At 42.4% G+C, this 22,301-nt stretch overlaps 1 protein-coding gene across 2 annotated transcripts in view; it reads left to right on the forward strand.

The window, feature by feature from the left end:
• The window catches only part of LOC128684557 (lysosome membrane protein 2), a 151,261-nt gene that overhangs the window by 6,734 nt on the left and 122,226 nt on the right, over positions 1 to 22,301 (forward strand). The window contains exon 1 of one of the 2 annotated variants that reach the window (XM_053770817.2): positions 18,141 to 21,098. The exons of the other annotated variant lie outside the window; for it this stretch is intronic. Coding sequence (XP_053626792.2) covers positions 19,723 to 21,098 — 1,376 coding nt within the window. The 5' untranslated portion in view covers positions 18,141 to 19,722. Of the gene's footprint in view, positions 1 to 18,140; positions 21,099 to 22,301 lie in introns of those variants that run through there. 2 annotated transcript variants of the gene reach the window in all.

The raw sequence follows: 22,301 nt of genomic DNA on the forward strand, positions 1-22,301 counted from the left end.
GAGTTCAGTCCCACCAAGTGCAAAGTCATGAAGATTGGGGAAGGGCAAAGAAGACCGCAGACGGAATACAGTCTAGGGGGCCAGAGACTACAAACCTCACTCAAGGAAAAAGATCTTGGGGTGAGTATAACACCAGGCACATCTCCTGAAGCGCACATCAACCAAATAACTGCTGCAGCATATGGGCGCCTAGCAAACCTCAGAACAGCATTCCGACATCTTAATAAGGAATCATTCTGGACCCTGTACACCGTGTACGTTAGGCCCATATTGGAGTATGCGGCACCAGTTTGGAACCCAAGCACGTAAAGAAACTAGAGAAAGTGCAAAGGTTTGCAACAAGACTAGTCCCAGAGCTAAGAGGTATGTCCTACGAGGAGAGGTTAAGGGAAATCAACCTGACGACACTGGAGGACAGGAGAGATAGGGGGGACATGATAACGACATACAAAATACTGAGAGGAATTGACAAGGTGGACAAAGACAGGATGTTCCAGAGATTGGACACAGTAACAAGGGGACACAGTTGGAAGCTGAAGACACAGATGAATCACAGGGATGTTAGGAAGTATTTCTTCAGCCACAGAGTAGTCAGTAAGTGGAATAGTTTGGGAAGCCATGTAGTGGAGGCAGGATCCATACATAGCTTTAAGCAGAGGTATGATAAAGCTCACGGCTCAGGGAGAGTGACCTAGTAGCGATCAGTGAAGAGGCGGGGCCAGGAGCTCGGACTCGACCCCCGCAACCTCAACTAAGTGAGTACAACTAGGTGAGTACACACACACACACACACACACACACACACACACACACACACACACACACACACACACACACACACACACACACACACACACACACACACACACAGATGAGTCAAAGGGATGTTAGGAAGTATTTATTCAGTCATAGAGTAGTCAGGAAGTGGAATAGCCTAGCAAGTGAGGTAGTGGAGGCAGGAACCATACATAACTTTAAAATGGGGCATGATAAAGCTCATGGAGCAGAGAAAGAGAGGACCTGGTAGCACTCGGTGAAGAGGCGGGGCCAGGAGCTGAGTCTCGACCCCTGCAACCACAATTAGGTGAGTACACACACACACACACACACACACACAATTCGCAAACAGGCGAAATTATTTACAAACATTATCTATCTTTTTTTTATTTTTTATTTAGAATGACAGTACATATATCTATCAGTCCACAACAAGATTCGAGCCTACACACACTGCATCAAAGTAGTGGCGCATGTACTACGTACTCTGATGCAGAGTGTGTAGGTTCGAATCCTGCTGTGGACTTAGATGTATGTATTAGGTATGCAGGTGAAACTATCTAACAGCAGATGATAATCATGGTACTTGATATCAGAACCCCTCAAGGGAGGATCCTTGACGCTAGTGAGGGACTCTTGTTCTAGGGAATTGGGTCTGTGCTCCGGTTCCCTGAATTGAGCCTGAATACCTTCCATCCCCCCTCCACATGCGCTGTATAATCCTACGAGTTTAGCGCTCCCCGTGATTATAATAATAATAATAATGATACCAGAAGCTGATTATACAGAGAAAGCGAGTAAGCAATCGTTGGCAGGGACACCACCCCTGAAATATATGCTCATTGTACCATCATCTGAGAGCACGTGTGTTATTATAGGTAGCCTTGCTAGACAGGTGTAATTTTGCTCTGCCTGCGGCAGCTGGGATGGATACTGTTGCAGTCGTATATACGCTCGCGTGAAAATATTAATTTGGAAATAGATTTTTCTACATATTGTTTTAGTAAACTACTAGGCTAATTGCATTTTTAATGTAACTACAAAAGACTTAAAACGAGGAAAGGATTAGACGTGTCTTAATACATGTAATCATTCAAGATAAGACTGAAGATTCAGAGTTGATCAAGGTAACGTTTTCCCCTGGCTTAGAGTAGTTAGAACACATGAAACCAAATGGATTTAAATAACAGTTACACAAGAAAATGTTTGGTTTGTGGTAAGATAAGATTTGTTCGGATTTTTAACTCGGAGGGATAGCCACCGAGGATAACCTGGAGTCTACCTGGAGGGTGTTCGGGAAATCAGCGCCCCGGAACTGCACATGGGCCAAAAGGCTACATATTACATGACACTGATCCACATTAAATTCCATCATCCATCAATACTCCATGTGCTCAATTTATCAAGATTCTCTTATAAAGATTCACAGTCAAATTTTATTATTAATTTTACCTTGGATTTTTGCATCGTCCACAAACACATTCATGTAATCTTTTTTATTCCTTCTGGTAAATATTTATGTAAATTAGACACTATTGGTCAAGTACAGAACCTTGCGCCATCCCACGTGTGTTAGCCATCAGTTGTCAAAGGCATTCGTCGATAGACACTTGGCCTGTTGTAAGATTTTTGTGTGTGTGCGCCCTTACATGTACGCACGCGTGTGTATGTGTTTGTTGTTTTTGTGAGTGGGTGTGTCAGCATGCTTGCGCGCTCTTTTGTGCATGGGTGCCTTCGCGCGCACACGTACTGAATTATTTAAGGGGAGGGTGGGTGGGTCGAGTCTTGGCTTCTTGTGAAGACTTGTTGTGATCGGAATTACGAATTTCTGATCTCTTGAAACTTTTGATATCTGTTCTTAAGCTGTGTATTAAATATACATCCACCACTTCCTCGTTCAACTTGTTCAACCCTACTTAGACTTTTCGACCCATTTCGTTCCATTTTTCAACCACTCTGAGACTAAAATCCAATTTCTAGCATCTCTATGACTCGCATATTTTCAGCTTCTTTGTCCCTGATCCCTCTTAATTCAAACAGTCTACACCCATTTTACCTGTCAGTTCGTCTTAAAATTGTGCACGTCGTTGCGTCGCCTAGTCCTCTCCGCTCTGGTGGTCAGATTTAGTTCTTTCAAGCCTCTAATATTTCGCGAGTGTCTTTTATCCTTCTGTATTTTGAAACTTCCAGATTAGCATTTCATGAAGGAATATATTGAAACCTTTGTTGAAATTCAATCAACTGTAGTATGTCTATCACTTTATTGTATCTTCAACATAATTTTTCGTTTTCTTCCAATTAATTTCCCAGCCAGCCAGCCTACCATGAAGAACTGTTCAAGGTTAGAGGAGGGAAGATTGTTGTATGAGATTAAACACTAACAACTAAATACTTTTAGTAGTTATAGACTAGCTAGTTAGGAGAGTTGTAAAGTGTTGTAAATGACCACCATCATGAAAATCTGTGTAGTCTGCAGAAAGGGTAACAGACGAAGTCATGCCTGGATTACATGCAATCTCTGTGGTAAATGGTGTCATGGGTCATGCAGGAACTTTAAACCAGTTACCACTTTGGATATAAAATCAGAGAAGTGTTTTTGGGTCTGCCCAAACGAGATACACCTGTATGAGAAAATTACATCTATATTAAAAGACAAGAACACCTATAAAATATCCTTCTTGCAAGACATGCCAATCTGGTATGACAGCTGGGAAAATAAAAGGGGTGGGTTGGATGGAGCTGTCTTGGAAGACAGTGCTCCAGAGGGTGCTAGTGTTGTCCTAAAGGACAACACGCCAAGTGGAGATAGTGGCCCTGGTGATGAAACAAGTAAAGGCAACGTTATTCAGTTTACAGAGGTACAAAGTAGCGATACTGCTGGAGATGGAACAAAAAGGAATGATGCCTCAGGGAATAGTGTTGACACATTACCAGTAAAAACTAATGGAAGCACTGATGTTCATACAGGGGCAGTAGGTAGTGGGGAAACAAAAAATGCACCAGCAGGGAACGCAACCACAAAAAATCCTACCAAATAAAATTCCAATCTATGTAAATTTTATGCTTTCGGTATCTGCAGGCATGGTATATCTGGAAAAACAGGTGGGACATGTACCTTTGACCATCCCAAAAATGCTGCACCCACATGACAACAGGAGGGTACAACTCCCCTTCATGTAACTTATTTCATCCCGAAATGTGTCACTCATCAGTCAATGAAAGAAAACGCTACTACGTATACCGCCAGGCACATCATATAAAGGGGACAAGAAGACACAGCTGGACTATAGGAAACAAAAGAGGGGAGCCATAACCTCTCCAGAGAAGGAGGTTTTTTTTAGTGCCAGGAAGAAGAAAAAGTGACAAGAAATGACAGAAATCCTACACCAGCTGAAAACACTTCTGGAACACAGGCACAGTCATTGGCCTCCACTCCAGAACAACAGATATTAAAGCCAGCAAATAACCCTCCCCCCCAATTCTATCAATATAACGACATTTATCTTTGCAAACATACTGGGTCTAAAGCCGCGATCAAACAACAAAATTCCTTACATCAAGGGACTGCTCACGGAGTCAAATGTAATGTTTGCAGCTTTCACAAAGACCCACATAAAGGGTCATTTTGACAACGAAATACGGATCCCAGGTTATAACCTATTCAGATGCGACACACTAAAACAGGCAACAAGGGGAGAGGGGAGGGTTTGGCCTGTACATCACAGAGTCGCTTATTTGCTCAGAACTACTAAACACCTCAAATGATGTAGTTGAAGTTTTGGCGGTAAAGATTGAAAATCAAAACCTTGTCATTGTGGTTGTATACGAGCCTCCGGATGCAACTTCCCAGGAATTCTAGGCACAGTTTTTGAAAAATTACCACTGTCTGGAAAATCTCCCAACCTCTGTCCCAAACATCTTGCTACTGGGAGATTTCAACCTGAGACATCTAAAATAGAGGAGTGTAGCAAATATTTTAGCAGAGATCACCCCAGGCGGCAGCTCATATGGAAAACTTGAGAAAATTAAAATTGTATCAGGATACACAATAAATTCTAACCATACAATAGAGCGAAAAATTAATGTGAAGGACCTGGGAGTTATGTCAGAGGATCTCATCTTCAAAGACCACAATATATCTACCACATCTGCTTGAAAAATGATAAGATGAATAATGAGAACCTTCAAAACTAGCGATCTGATTATTCTCTTCAGATCGCTTGTTCTCTCTAGGCTGGAATACTGCTGTACAGCAACCGCCCCCTTCAAGGCAGGCGAAATTGCTGACCTGGAGAGTGTACGAAAGAGTTTTGTTTTCGCATATTAGATAATTTTGCGTTTTTATAATCAACTGTATGCACAGGATTGACTTTATATATTTGTACATCTGTCATTAGTTTAACAAATACACTCTGCACTAATGTCATGTGGTCTTGCACATCTGTGACTGGTTAACAACGTGGTCTTGCACACCCGTGATGGGGGGTTGACACGTTAATTATACATTCATACCACCTGGTCTTGGAAATCTGAAGTTTAACAGATACACTGTAGCAGACATACAATCGTATCACGTGATCTTCCACATTTCACTGATTTAATAGACGCACTATATACTGATATCACGTGATGTTACACATGTCAATGGTTTAACATATACAATATGTTCATTCCATATGATTTTGCACATCCTTGACAAGTTTTGCATATTTTTTTTTCTACTCTGGCAGCCTGGCCTAGAATCAGAACGTCCTTCGTTTTCTAAAAGCCACAATTTTTCTGTCATAATTAAACAGGAAAATAAGATGAACCAAATTTGTGTGACTGACTTCTTCCAGGCAACAAACAGTAGTGGAACAAGGGCACTTAACAGCCTTGCCGCACTTCACAAGGATGTGGGAAGCGGCCAGGTGCGTCCCCACCACACTTGACAACACCATCAATGTCTTCAGCAATAACCAGAAACCAGAGTCTCCATACAATCCACTAAGTCCGACCGCCAAGCCAGCGGCTGCTGTACCTTGACCCGCCATAGATCAGTTACAACCACAATCGCATCCTGTGAGTAGACGTCAACATCATGCCACTGGTCGCTTCTTGCCATGTGAAAACCGTAAGACCAATGGCACCACCAAACGAGTAATCACATGACGAAGACCCTAGTAAGGTGACTTTCTAGACAAGGAACCATGGAGATCCTAAAGAGCTGCAGGAATCCCCACGCTTGTGGCCGTACACTGAGGCTACCCACTCCCACATGTGCGCGCGCATACATTACCTGTGACATTGGCTGACTTTGATATCACATAGTGGTCTCGGGAATTCAAACATCATGGTCGCTGTGTGAATTACCCTCTCGGTTCTCTGCTTTTTGTGTGTGAAATTAAGCTCTAATGTTGTTTATGACTGGAAATCATTAAACTAACCTTGACTCCCAGGTGTTCGGGTGAGCTCCCAGTTTTTATCAACAATTTATGAATTCTGCTTACACCCTACGTATTTCCAGGAACTGTAAGAGCTAGTCTTCTCAGCGTATGATGCATGTATATACTATTTGTTGGCCTATTGTTTTTAGGTTGGGCCTTGGTAAATTTGCTGAGCTCATGTGCAAACCCTAAAATTTTTCATTATCACAGCTTGGCAGTGGCGCTTTAAGAGATTCTTAAGGCTGTTCTCATAGTTTATTCCCTTAATTCCGGCACCAGTCCTTTGCGAACCTTTGGATCTATTAAAGGTTCTGTATATGCTTAAGTGGGATTCCATGCTGGTGCCGAATACTCTAGGAAGGATCTAACGTACGTGTTGTATATTGTCCTAAAAAAAATATCAGGTTCTTGAAAGCTGTTGTTTATTTAGTTGGATTCTGTGTCAAATGCATTCTTGTAGTTAAGGAAGATATATTCTACCCAGTTTTCTCCATCCTGCTTTATTTATAAGCGTTATCTGTCATAAAAATCCATGCAATTTCTGAGAAGATTTGTCATCTCTAAAGACACGCTGATTGTTTCTTGTGTATGTGTAGTCTCTCCCCTCAGCGAGGGACTCTTGTTTCAAGAAATTGAACCTGTTTTTCCTTGATTGGTTCCCACTTCCCAGGCGCTGTATAATCCTATAAGCTTAGCGTTTTCCCAGAGAATAATCAGCTGTTCTCTTTTTTAGGCTTTATCTTTATTAGTGTTTTTGCTAGTATGTGTATCAGAGGTGGTGGTCTGTAGTTTAGCGTTTCTTGTCTGTTTTCCTTCTAGTATACTGGAATCATATTTGAAGTTTTCCAGCTGTCTGGCGCTTGGCCTGTTGGATTGCATAGCTCCTTTTTGCATTACCTTAGGTGATAGCTTGTCTGGTTCCACTGCTTTCGTTTCATCTATATTCCTTAGTGAGTGAGTGTTCATGGAGAGAGAGAGAGAGAGAGAGAGAGAGAGAGAGAGAGAGAGAGAGAGAGAGAGAGAGAGAGAGAGAGAGAGAGAGAGAGAGAGAGAGAGAGAGAGAGAGAGAGAGAGAGAGAGAGAGAGAGAGAGAGAGAGACAGAGAGAGAGAGAGAGAGGCAGGCAATAATTTGTTAGTGTGTTATTTACAGAATATGGTTAAGCAATATGGTGTCCTTGTGTAAAATTAGTCACCATTATCGTGCGCCCGCTGCCGGAAAGTGTTACCGCAGCCCCAAACCCTCCTGAGCCGGCCCATCGCAGTTCTGTGATCCGGCTATCATCACCAACGACTTGTAAAGTATGGCGAGATGTTCGCTCAAGATGCTTGATGCTGCTCAATTCTCTATGGCAGTATATTCATTCACAGAATGAATGTCACTGTTTAATACTGTTTTGACGGCTGTATCCTCATTTACAAAATGAGTGGCACTGTCCAGTACTGTCTGTGGTTGTATGTTCACTTACAGGACTGTTGGCCCTGACCAATACTGATGGTATGTTCACGCACAGGATGAATGTCACTAATAATGGTAATATGTTCACTCACAGGATGAGTGTCACTGACTAATATTGGTAGTATATTCGCTCACAGAATGAATGTCACTAATACTGGTATGTTCACTCACAGGATGAGTGGCCCTGACCAATACTGGTAGTATGTTCACTCACGGGATGAGTCTCACTAATACTGGTAGTATGTTCACTCACAGGATAAGTGGCACTGGCTAATACTGGTAGTATATTCACTCAAAGAATGAGTGTCACTAATACTGGTAGTGTGTTTACTCACAGGATGAGTAGCACTCCCCATTAAATTCGCCCCTTGGTGCAAAATCTAAAAATATATTGATTTGTTTGTTTATTTACTTGCCTTGTTTATTTAACTGCTCATGTGTTAATCTAGCTATTTTGTTTACTCGTCTCTCTAGAAAATCTAAGTTCTTGTTTGTTTATTTGCTTCTCGGGCAACACATACTGCTGTTTCCAGCTTATATATTGTTATTAACTTTGTGAGCCACCGGATTCATTTGCACTTTTTTTTCCGGGTTATTTATTATCTTCGTCCAGGTTATAACCTATTCAGATGTGACAGACTAAACAGGCAACAAGGGGAAGCTGGCCTGTACGTCACAGAGTCCCTCATTTGCTCAGAACTACTAAACACTTCAAATGATGTAGTTGAAGTTTTGGCAGTAAGGATCGAAAACCTAAACCTTGTCATTGTGAATCTATACAAACCTCCGGATGCAACTTCCCAGGAATCCCAGGAACAGCTTTTGAAAATTAACCACTGTCTGGAAAAATCTCCCAACTCCTGCCCCAAACATCTTGTTACTGGGGGATTTCAACTTGAGACACCTAAAATGGAGGAGTGTGGCAAATAATGTTTTAGCAGAGATCACCCCAGGAGGCAGCTTAGATGAAAATTCACATACACATGAGCTATTAAATCTCTGCACCAAATTCACCTTAAACCAGCAAATAATAGAGCCTATAAGACCAGAAGATACGCTGGGCCTCATCTTCACTAACAACGATGATCTGATACGTAATATAACCATATCAAAGAAAATACACTCAGATCACAACATAATAGAGGTACAGGTATGTATGCACAGGGCTCCTGACCAGCAAAATGTGATCAGCTATGAAGGTGCCTTCATAGAATTCAACTTCAGTAACAAAAAAACATACCATGGGAACAAATCAGCCATGTTCTAATTGAAACAAGCTGGGAAGATATCCTGATCAACACGGATCCGAACCTCTGCCTAGAAAAAATGAACTCTTTGGCACTTGAGATCTGCTCAAGGCACATTCCATTAAGAAAAAGAAAGAGAAGATGTAAACTAGAAAGAGAGAGATGGTTCCTATACAGGCGAAGGCGAAGAATCATAGAGCTGCTGATAGGGGCCAGTATATCTGAAATACAAATATCGAACTTAAGCTTAAGGAATCTTACAGGAGACAAGAATCTCAGGAAGAACTTAAAGCCATAGAGGAAATCGAAAGAAACCCAAAATACTTCTTCTCCTATGTCAAATCTAAGAGGAAAACAACATCCAGTATTGAACCCCTGCTTAGACCAGATGGGACCTACACAGATGACAGCAAAGAAATTAATGAGATACTGAAGTCCCAATATGACTCAGTGTTCCGCGAGTCATTATCTAGACTAAGGATCGATAATCTAAATGAATTCTTTATGACCGAGACCCAAAATTTGGTCATTTCAAAAATCTCCGATATTATCCTAACACCACAAGACTTCGAAAAGGCAATGACATGCCCATGCGCTCTGCCCCAGGCCCGGACTTCTGGAACTCCGTGTTCATCAAGAAATGCTAGCCCCTGTCACGTGCCTTCAGCATTCTATGGAGAGAGAGCATAGACACAGGGATCATCCCACAGTCACTTAAAATAACAGACATGGCCCCACTCCACAAAGGTGGCAGTAAAGCAATTGCAAAGAACTACAGACCGATAGCGCTAACGTCCCAAATCATAGAAGTCTTTGAAAGGGTTTTAAGAAGCATGATCGCCAACCACCTAGACACCTATCAATTACACAACCCAGGGCAACAAGGGTTTAGAGCAGGTCGTTCCTACCTGTCCCAGCTACTGGACCACTATGACAAGGTCCTGGATGCTTTGGAGCATAAACCAAATGCAGATGTGGTATGCACAGACTTTGCGAAAGCCTTCAACAAGTGCGACCATGGTGTAACAGTGCAAAAAATGCGTGATAAAAGAATAACAGGAAAAGTTGGTAGATGGATTTATAACTTCCTAGCAAATAGAACACAAAGAGTAGTAGTAAACAGAGTAAAGTCTAAGGCGGCTACAGTGAAAAGCTCTGTTCCACAAGGCACAGTACTTGCTCCCATCCTGTTCCTCTTCCTCATATCTGACATAGAGATGTAATCCATAGCTCCATGACAGTGTCCTCCATCAAAGGCATTACAAGACTCCAAACGGACATCAACCAAATCTTTAAATGAGCCGCAGAAAACAGTATGAAGTTCAGTGAAGAGAAATTTCAACTACTCAGATATGGAAAATTTGAGGAAATTAAAACTGTATCAGGGTATACGACAAATTCTAACCACACAATAGAGCGAAAAATTAATGTGAAGGCCCTGGGAGTGATAATGTCAGATCATCTCACTTTCAAAGGCCACAACAATGTATCTACCTCATCTGCCAGAAAACTGATAGGATGGATAATGAGAACATTCTGAACTGGGAACGCCAAGCCCATGATGATTCTCTTCAAATCACTTGTTCTCTCTAGGCCGGAATACAGCTGTACACTAACTGCCCCCTTCAAGGCAGGCGAAATTGCTGACCTGGAGAGTGTACAGAGAACTTTCACGGCACACATAAGTACGATAAAGCACCTAAATTACTGGGAACGGTTGAAGTCCCTTGACTTGTATTCCCTGGAATGCAGGGGAGAAAGATACATGATAATATACACTTGGAAAATCCTAGAGGGATTAGTACGAATCTTGCACACGAAATTCACTCCTTTTGAAAGCAAAAGACTCGGCAGAAGATGTAACATTCCCCCAGTGAAAAGCAGGGGCGCCACATGTACACTAAGAAACAAGACAGTAAGTATCAGGAACCCAAGACTGTTCAACTGCCAGCATACATAAGGGGATATTGCCAATAGACCCCTGGCGTCTTCAAGAAGACGCTGGACAGGCACCTAAAGTCAGTATCTGATCATCCGGGCTGATCAGGTTCATAAATCCGTTTATGTGCGGCCAGCAGTAACTGCTTGGTTGATGAGACCCTGATCCACCACGAGGCCTGGTCTCAGACCAGACTGCGGGGGCGCTGACCCCCGGAACCTTCTCCAGGTATACTCCAGGTAGGTGCAAAGGCGGATCGGGCCGAGGAGGCAGTGAGCCCAGGAATCAATCATACGTAGACTACGGGTATTCCAATTCACCTTTTGTTTGTATGCAAGCCATTATTAGGACAACGTTTCGCTCACAAGTGAGCTTTTTTTTTTAAATCGGAGCTCTAAAACGCTTGCCTCTGAGCGGAACGTGTTTCGCAAAATGAAGTGTTGCTGCGCTGTGAGTATCTTTGTGCTACCAAACCTGTCGGCATGTTTTTGTCTTGCAACTTCTCTCGTGCTTACATGACTTATAAACACTGAATGAACATTTGCAACGCTGACGGTGATAAGTGGGGCTTGGTGCGTCCAAGACGTAACCATACTGAGACGTAACCACACTGAGTGAGGGATCTCTCTGTACTGTGATCACCTGGTGTCAGACACCACCGCCACCACCCGTTTATCCTCTTATGGTCTTAAACACTCCCTTCAACCCCAACACCACCTCTACCTCTCTTCGCTTCTCTCCCTTTCCTTTCAGTCTTCCCCTCTCTTCATCTTTCTTCTTTTCCCCCACCCTATTCCCTTTTGTGCTGTCTTTCCTTTTACCTCCCTTTCTCTTCTCTCCTCCCTCCTTTCGTCTTCCCTCCCACCTATCCTCATTTTCCAAATGCTCTTTCTTATTCTTCCCTCCCTCTTTCCCATCTCTACCTTCCCTAGATCGCCCCTTAGGTGCAACAATGAATTTACACTGTTCATAAGTCTAATATAATTTTCAAATATCTAGATTATTATTATTATAATCACGGGGAGCGCTAAACCGTAGGATTATACAGCGCATGACGAGGAATGTACTTACATTCACCAAACATTCACTGAGTTACAATTTCCTCCTTTTTTCATCAAAGACTGCAAGAAAAGAGCTCTTCAGATCATCAATTCTCCACGCATCAACACCGCTCCCAACAAAGTTATAATTCTTCCCAACAGCCAGGTTGCACTAAACGTCTCAAAAGTACTTTCACAAGCTAACACCAGAGTCGCCATCGCTTCTACCACTTCAATAAAGGATCTAACCAGGACAAAACCCAAGCACCACGAACCAGTCAATGCAGGAGTTTACACTATACCCTGTGGAGGCTGTGACAAGATCTACGTAGGTGAAACAGCAAGAAACCTCCACACCCGCCTCAATGAACACATATACGCATGTAGGAACGACAACTTAAACAACGCCTGTGTACAACACCGAAATTCCACCAATCATCTTATGAAATTCAGAGACGCCCAATTAGTGATAAAAGAAACTAATTTCCGCACACGCAAGTGCCTTGAATCAGCACTGATCGCTGTTTCAAATACAATTAAACAAAACAACGGCAGCTTCACCATCTCCGAAGTCTTAGCAAGAATCCTCCTGAAAACAGTAAACCCTGCCATCACATAGTCTCTCCTGTTATACTACACAAAGCACAGAGAGTGAACACTGAAACAAGCTGCCTCATTCCAGTTTATATTTGTCCAACCTATTTTTATGTTACCCAAGTAATAGCTTTTATATCCTTTTACTCATGTACGAATTAATTGCTCTACCATATTGTATTACTTTTGTCACTACCACTACTACTACTACTACTACTACCACTAGTGAACATCGAAATGGTACCTCACTAGTATTCACCTCACTCTGAGCCTTTATATACCCTCTGTGTCCATGTATTGTATGTAATGGCTTGATAAAGCTCCTGGAGAGCGAAACGTTGCCACAATAAATGTCACATTAGTTGCACTTGTGTCCTTTTACTTTACAGATTCGGTATTCTCAAATACATGTAATGTAGCTAAAATTCGCTTTCCTCTCTCTTTCTTTTTTTCTCCTGTATATAATTTTAGTTGCCCCACTCTGTGATGATGGCGATATCCTCATAAACGTTCATTTCTCATATATATGAGGTAGGCTATCCTGCTGGAACGAGACCTCTGAAGCTTACTTTGCTGATGAACCTTTAATGGAATACTTGACAATATTCTCGTTACCCTACAGAAGTCTCCCAGCTCAGACTGGCGGTTTTCAACACTATGTATTAAGCCCCTCCTTCATTATGGAATACGACTGGGAAACATAGCTAAGTTAACTTTCGTAACCATGATAGCAGCACACTGCTAATGTATAATTTTTTTTAAATAAAAAAAAAACTCGATACCACCGATTACGTCATATTTTTGTTAATGTGTTGAAGTACAATTGGTAGTGTGACTTAGATCTGCTGGTAGCGTCATGGTTCCCCCCTCTCCTCCTGTTGGAGGTAATTTCTCTATAGCTCCGGAACATAGAATTAAACATAACACAGCACTAAAATATGAGCATAACACAGCACTAAAATATGAGCATAACACAACACTAAAGCACGAATATAACACAACATTAAAACACAAGTATAAAACAACACTAAAACACGAGCATAACAGCACTATTACACAATCATAACACAACATAAAAACACAGGCATGATACAACATTAATACGCAAACATAATACACCCAAAAACTTTAGCATAACACACTGCTGAAACATGAACATAACACATTAAGACTAGAGGATACCACTACAATAAAAAAACAAACATAACACAAGACTAAAATATGAATATAAAACAGCAATAAAACACGTGAATTCCTAATAAAAACTGTAACTAATCATGTATTGGACAAACAGGTGAAAATTTAATCTTTAATTCAAGTAGCTGAAGTGATTTGATTTTGGCGCCGATGCGGCTAGTTTATTGTGTAACCCAAATTTATCCTGTGGACGGTAAGGTAAGAACACGTGGATACACAAAAGATCCAGGAATTAGGCCCCAGAAAAGGGTTTGAAGGAGTACATCTGGATTTATATCTACAGTTGACTTACCTGTTGCAAGTAAATTTAGGATATTTGTGTAATATGCCTGATATCTTACCTTCATTAATAAGTTACCCTGACTTATCACATCGATTATTTTACTGCCTTTAAATTCCTCAATAAGTGGACAGTTAAGCACATAGTGTTCAAGACAGTGACCACAGGCCTGGCCACATACTTTGCATTTAGCTTGATCATCAGCTGTGTGTCTGCCATACTGCCAGAAGTACTAGTAACCAAGCTTAAGCCTGGCCACTACAACATCAGTCAGTCTGTTCACATTGCAAGTTGCTCAGTGAACGTACTTATCTACGTTCATATTATTATAGTGAGTGATAGACCTACTCATGCTTCCAACTATATTTCCATGACATTCACTTTCATTATTTACTCCTCTCCGAACATTATTGCTAATGCAAGACAGACACACCAAAGTTATGTTCTACAATTTCTTTCAGGGTACTTTATTTGACTAGCATATCAAATTTATTATGAAGGAGGAATTCAATGCATGAGGGAATCCATAAAAAATGTACAATAATTCCCTTTTCTATCATCTCTGATAAACATGTTATTTAAATTCGAGCCCCCGTCCACGTTCCTGTTTATACACTTGCAATCGTTAATTACAACTTGAATCGAGTTTATATATCGTTATGTTTAGACTGATTTACGCAGATTTGTCATAATTTTTTTTCAGTTTGCTTATTGTGGGACCCATGGTCTCGGAGAAGTGGATAAAAAGTCTTTGAGGAAACATATTTGAATTTCTTCCGGAAGCCATTTGAATATTTCACTTCCCCTACCACCCCATCTTTTGTCTTTTATCACTAGGTATGGTACACAAGACTTAAAAGATACATTGCTGATACAGAGATGGTATATACCGTATATGAGGTTTGAGGGATAAATTCCAAGTACTTATTGCTCTGCGTTTGTCACAGATTACAATGCGAAAATCTCCTTCAGCTCCTCAGAGCTGGGACGCGTACCCAGGATAAAGCAGGCATTACCCCTCTGTACCGCAGCGCTGAGTCATTGGAATAGATAACTAGCCGCTCTGGGCTCCTTAGTTACCCTGATGAGTCTTTTGTATAGCTCCTTAATAAAGGAACTTAAATGCATTCGTTTTCCATGGACCAAGGGTCGCTGAGCCTATGGGAACAACCATATAATGATGGGCAAGTTCACCATATTTTCTAGACTTTTGGGACTCCCTAAAGCTGGCCGCTGCCCCTCCTTCCTCCCTGGGGTATTGGAGATAGATATCAGACAACGTGGATGCACATGTGTAGTTCCACACCATCCGGTGTGGAACTATTAATTTTTAAAGGGGTGGATCGGTAAGCCAGCGGAAGGCCTCGGTCAGATGACCAAAAGCTCCAATGGCGGGTCATTATTCGCCTAAGCCCCGCGCCATTATACACTTGTCCTGTTTCCTGATGAACCTTACCTAACCTAACTCTGCTTGCCGTCTGTCCAGGCTTGAAGGGTGATACCATCTGGATGCTTTTGGTTGCCATCAGATCTGCATAGTTGAGGTGGCTCCTTTATTGCTGTGCATCCGGCTGTTGTGAGGCTCTTTATGATCTTGTTAACCTCTTCATGCCTTGCAATCTTTCCCTCGGATCTGTTCAGGGAGAATCGCTGCTACAACTTTACTGCATGTCATACATGAGGATAGGAAAGCAGGTAGTGCAATCTGTGATGCCTTGCGGACACCAATACCTTACAGTCTGACAGAAAGTGTAGCTTTTTCCCACTGTCCGTCTTCTAGAGTAAGGTTAAGTACTTTCGTAAAGATATGCCTCAGGATACTGTCGTACTCATGCATTAAAGGGTTATATGTGGATGCACATCTTAGGAAATATGTTAACCTGGACAGACTCGAGCACTTTTTGACGCTCAGGTTAGAGTATGTAGGCGAGAGAGGGATTATTTCCCAGTAAAAGTAGGCCTTAGACAGGGATGTGTGATGTCACCATGGTTGTTCAATATATTTATAGATGGAGTAGTAAAAGAAGTGAATGCTTGGGTGTTGGCAAGAGATGCCGGGTTAAAAGATAAAGAATCTAACACAAAGAGGGAGTTGTCACAGTTGCTCTTTGCTGATGACACTGTTGCTTTTGGGAGATTCTGAAGAGAAGTTGCAGAGGTTGGTTGATGAGTTTGGTAGGGTATGTAAAAGAAGAAAGTTAAGAGTGAATATAGGAAAGAGTAAGGCGATGAGGATAACAAAAAAATTAGGTAATGGAAGATTGGATGTCAGATTGGAGAGAGAGAGTATGGAGGAGGTGAATGTGTTCAGATATTTGGGAGTGGACGTGTCAGCAGATGGGTCGATGAAAGATGAGGTGAATAATAGAATTGACGAGGGAAAAAAGGTGAGTGGTGCACTAAGGAGTCTGTGAAGACAAAGAACTATTATCTATGAAAGCAAAGAGGGGAATGTATGAGAGTATAGTTATACCAATGCTCTTGTATGGGTGTGAGGCATGGGTTGTGAATGTTGCAACAAGGAGAAGGCTGGAGAAAGTGGAGATGTCATGTCCGAGGGCAAATGTGTGGTGTGAATATAAATGCAGAGAATCCAGAGTTTGGAGATTAGGAGGAGGTGTGGGCTTACCAAAACTTATCCAGAGGGCTGAGGAGGGATTATTGAGATGGTTTGGACATGTAGAGAGGACGGAACGAAATAGTATGACTTCGAGAGTATACAGTTCTGTAGTGAAGGGAAGGCGGGGTAGGGGTCGACCTGGGAAGGGTTGGAGGGGGGTAAAGGAGGTTTTTGTGTGCGAGGGGCTTGGACTTCCAGCAAGCATGCGTGAGTGTGTTAGGAGCGAATGGAGACAAATGATTTTTAGGACTTGACGTGCTGTTGGAGTGTAAGCAAGGTAACATTTATGAAGGGATTCAGGGAAACCGGCAGGCCGGCCTTGAGTCCTGGAGATGGGGAGTACAGTGTCTGCACTCTGAAGGAGGGGTGTTAATGTTGCAGTTTTATAACTGTAGTGTAGGCATGCCTCTGGCAAGACAGTGATGGAGTGAATGATGAAAGTTTTTCTTTTTCGGGCCACCCTGCCTTGGTGCGAAACGGCCGATGTGTTATATATATATATATATATATATATATATATATATATATATATATATATATATATATATATATATATATATATATATATATATATTTATATGTCGTGCCGAATAGGCAGAACTTGCGATCTTAGCTTAAATAGCAACGTTCATCTTGCCATATAGGACAAGTGAAAATTTGTGTATGCAATAATTTGGCCAAAATCATTCTGTACCTAATGAAAAAAATATATTTCACTGTGTTTAGTATTAAAATATTGTAAACAAATCTAAAATATATTTAGTTAGGTTAGGGTAAAATAAATTGTTCTTGTTATAATAAGGTTAGGTAAGTTTTCTAAGATTCTTTTGATGCAAAATTATAAATTTTTACATTATCATTAATGAAAAAAATATATCTTTAAACGTATAAGAGAAAATTTTAGAAAGGACTTAATTTTAAATGAGTTCTTGCTAATTGACCAGTTTTACATATTCGGCACGACATATATATATATATATATATATATATATATATATATATATATATATATATATATATATATATATATATATATATATATATATATATATATATATATATATCTCGCAAGACAAGCCACGGGGGTGGAAATCTTTAGCTCAAGTACTTTCACACTTCTCAATACGTCATCAGGAGCTGTGCAATGTTGCCAAGGCAGCAACAAGAGAAGTAGGACAAGTTTTCAAAGTATGGTAGTGTGTAGGCACCAGCCACTGAAGAGGTCATCAGTGTAAAGTCGAGATATGTAGTACTCATCATTTACTTTGCTTCCGTGTGGGTTTGTTTTTGTCACTGACCAGAGTATCTTTAAAACACGAGCATATCACACTAAAACACGAGCGTAACGCATTGAAGCACTACAACATTATTACACCACAAAAACACAAACACTACACAAGCTCTAAAAAAAAATGTTCAGCACTAATGCTCTGCGCAATTACAGTATTTTCTCCCCGCAATTCTTTGCAGCCTTTGTTACGTATTTCCGTCTTATTTTTTAGAGCATCTTCGTGTTATCCGGCTGGGTCAAGAGTTATGTGTGGCAGACGGATCGTCAGTACGAGCTGGTGTTAACAGTCAGTCATGGCTGGTAGTGGAGGCACCATCAGTGTTAGTAATGAGTGCACAGGAACCACACTCTCTTCTCCTCCTCCTCCTTGGTCATCATCATCTTGCAGAATTTCGTCTTGACTAGCAGTGCTCTTGACAGACGCTACTAGCAAGAAACTGAGGGAGATAGTTGCGGTTTAGTTTTATCGGTGTGCTTTATAACTAAGTTCATAATGAGGTCGTGCGACAGAAGGTGTTGAAATGGAAGGAAGTTGTAAGCGTGCCTGGTGTTTATAGTTATGCGTCACGGTGTGAGGAGCTGGGTAATGGTGTACCTCCTGCTCAGGTGGAGTGGCAAGTGTGATAGGAGGGTTTACACCAGATGTGTGCGTCAGCGGCGATGCATCACACGCGTCCTTCAGTGAGGCTCCACCCACAGGACTCCAACAGGAACCTTCCGCAGGCAGGTGCTGGTGGCCAGGTGTTACGAGCGAGGTATTTCCCGGCGTGACACCCCAGAGTAGAGGAACCCCACGGCTTGCTAAACGGGGCCACACCTCTGCATTATCAGTATTGTGTGGTGATAACGCGACAGACACAACTATGTGCCCAGTGTTTCCTGTGACGGTCACCGTGTCGGCCGTACGTCCGCTGCTGCTGGAGGCTGTGTTCCCGTTTCAGTGCATTTCTCACTTCTTAGAAGTGATGTCAGACATGTGAAATGAAATGAATGTGATACTGTGAATTATCTTAGTTCTAGGATAAGAACGTCGAAAATATTGACTCGTGTGTGTTGTTTCCTTCAGCCAGGAACATCTATTCATTGTCACATGTGTGCTGGTGAATATATATACTCCCAGATCAAGAGCATCGATATATATTCACGTATGCTGCGCTAGTGTGTGTGGTTACTTCCATGGAAAAAACATTTGATACTTTGTCTCGTGTTTGCTACTGCAGACTTCCAGGGCAAGAATATCGATATATTTCCGAGTGTGCACTCGTGTGCTCACACACTTCGTAACTGGTGATCTCGTGTCTTTTATTGTACAAGACACCGTGGTATCACCGTAGTGTCCTTAGTGGTTGATGATATAATACTTTATATGATGCAGCACAAGGAGTGGTGGAGTCTCCATCTTACGTCTCTCCATTAATTGCAAGAGACATTACCTGGCGACTGTGTAGTGTTGCACCGGCGCTCTATAAATAACGAATAAAATAGATATAGTGTGCTGTGCTTCGAGGATACACACCTGGGGCATACCTTACTACGGGTGTCGTACATTACACTAGTACCTAGAGCCAGCGGTGCTAATGACTATTACCGATTAATTTCGTCAGGAGTGCAGTGGCCGAAGCTGGAGAATATTAACACCACCAGTCATGTGTGTCGAGTGACCTTGAGCACACCTGCCACACCTATGCTCTTATCGTGGGGTCTGAGATACAGGTGTCCGGCGGCTGTGATGGAGTTTCCACGTAGCAAGACCTGGTTTCTTCTGTGCGGCTTATTTACTGAGCGAATTCCTTAGTCAGGAATCTTGTGTTCACCTTTTAAGTATTACTGTTGGAGAATTATTTGTAATAAATAATGGAGATAAGCCAAGACGTGCACGAAACGAAAATGAAAGGTATGGCAGAAGACGAGGTAGAAATGATTGAGGACGAATATATAATCACTGAGGGGGAAGAGGAATTGAGTGAATGGGAGGTTAAACAGGAGGAAGAAACAGCTGAGCAGTTGGTGGCTCATACACGAACTCCAAGAGTAAAGTGCTGTATATGTATGAGTGAAGGCAAAGGCAAGAACAGGAGACGCCGACGTCAACAAGTGTCGAGTGAATATCTAGATCATTACTATGACGAAACACACTACTACCCTCAGAAGCGCGGATGTTGCTGCTGCCGCTGGTGGAATCTCTTGGCGATGATGGTGTTGAGTCTGAGCCTCCTGCTGGTGGTGTTAGCGTGGTGGGACGTGGCGGTGCAGCTGGGGGTTATGAACACCATAGTTATGAAGGAGGGCTCCCAAAAAGACCTTTTATGGAGGACGGCCGAAATCAACGTTCGTTACACCGTCTACGTCTTCAACCTAACCAACCCGAGACAGTTCATGGATGGGCAGCGACCCAGAGTTCAGCAGGTGGGACCCTATGTGTACACTATGAAAGAAGTTAAAGAGAATGTTGCATATCGGGATGACGGTACCGTTGAATACCAGGGAAGGCCTATGTATTTCTTCCAACCTCATTTATCCTCGGGGACGGAGGAGGATATGATCACCACCGTCAATATACCTTTCGTCAATGCTGCAGACTTGGTGAAGGACGAGGAAGCAGTGAAGAAAGTGCTGATAATGATCAAGAAGATGTATGGTTTCAACACCATAAGAAGGCTTAATGTAGGTGAGCTCCTATGGGGTCACAAGTCACGGGTGCTGGACTGGGCCAGGACCATTCAGGAGCTGCCTTACCCACATCGGCTGTTTGGCCTCCTGATGGGTCTCAACAACACACTACAACCACTCTATGTCATGCACACCGGCAAGGGCGACACTTCTAAAATGAACAAAATTTTAGCTTGGAATGGACACGAGGCCCTCCACTTCTGGTATGGTGATGTGTGTAACATGATCCGTGGCACAGATGCCAACGGCTTTCGTCCGGGGCTTAACAAGAACGAGACGCTGTATATCTTCAATGGTCAGCTATGTCGCTCACTACCGCTAGTGTACAATAGTACTGTTTCCCACGGGGGGCTGGAGGCTTACCGCTATGTACATCCAGAAGACATCTTCACCTACGGCCGCGCCCACCCTGAGAACTCCTGCTTCTGCGGCAAGCAGGGGTGTCCCACTAAAGGTGTCCTAGACATGAGGCCATGCTACTATGGGGCATCAGTCGCCTTCTCGTTCCCTCACTTCTACAACGGCAATCCCAAGCTTCGTCACATGGTTCAAGGGCTCAGGTAAGCAGAGCCAACTGAAGACGGGATGGTTATTGTGTAATTATTGGGATGTTCTGACCTGCTGGAAAGAGGGTGAAGTCAGATATATGGTGTCTTATCTGCTTGTACGTGCGCCAGATTTTTCGGGCTTAGAAAAACATGTAGGTATTTTTTGCAGTTTTTGATGAGCGACGCTTCCAGGAAATCGCCAGATCTAAAATTTAGTATTATTTTTTTGTTATTGTTAAGGGGAAAAATAGTGACGCACACTGATCATATTGCTTCAGGTGGTGTTTTCAGAACGTTCTATCTCTTTAGAACTACACTCTCATCCTTGTTTGTTTTTTTGTAACTGGTAGCTATATTTCACGTTGAGTATGTAAGATAAAAAGCAGCTATTTTCTTTGTAAACTTTACAATTAAGAATCATTGTTTCTTATAGCATCGCCATTTAAAGTGAACTCTTAATGCGAGTTTCTAAAGCAGTTACGTTAAACACCGGAAGTGTTTTTGGTGTTGGACTTGGGTAGCGACCCGTGAGGATGACCTGGGAAGCAAGGCTGTCCCTGCCGTGATGAAGTGGGTTAGCGCAGTGACTCAGAGATAACCCTGCCTGCTTGCTAAATACTGCCTCACACGCAATATTGTGAGGCGTGTTTGTGAAGCGACCCACAATGCTTGTTTGGGAGGTTACTCCAGGTGCTCACCCCTGACCCCTCCACCACCTACTACCACACCCACATACCCACCTCCATCTACCGCCACCACACCCACCCAACTTACCCACCTCCACTACCACCAACGACCATTACCACTCACCATCGCCACCACCCACCACCGCCTCACCATACCCACCCAACTTACCTCCACCACCACTGCCACCCCTCCTTATCTCCTCGTCTACCCTGCTTGAATCTTCTTCTGTTTCCTGCTTGGTAATATGTATGCTAATGTGTGTGTGCGTGCCTGTGCACACAAACGCACAAACAGATGGGCATACACGAGTACAGGATTTCAAATGTTAAAAACCGACCTTGAGCATCTACATGTATACGAACATCAATGTGCACACACACACACACACACACACACACACACACACACACACACAGTACAGAAGTGCAAAAAAAGCTGCAATGTACATGAACGAGGTGCTATAGTAGTCTTGTGATTATATACCTGTAATTAAATTAAGTGGTAAGTGCAGAGGATGAGGAAAGGAAG

This window comes from Cherax quadricarinatus, chromosome 4, assembly GCF_038502225.1.
Source record: "Cherax quadricarinatus isolate ZL_2023a chromosome 4, ASM3850222v1, whole genome shotgun sequence".
Taxonomy (NCBI): Eukaryota; Metazoa; Arthropoda; class Malacostraca; order Decapoda; family Parastacidae; genus Cherax; species Cherax quadricarinatus.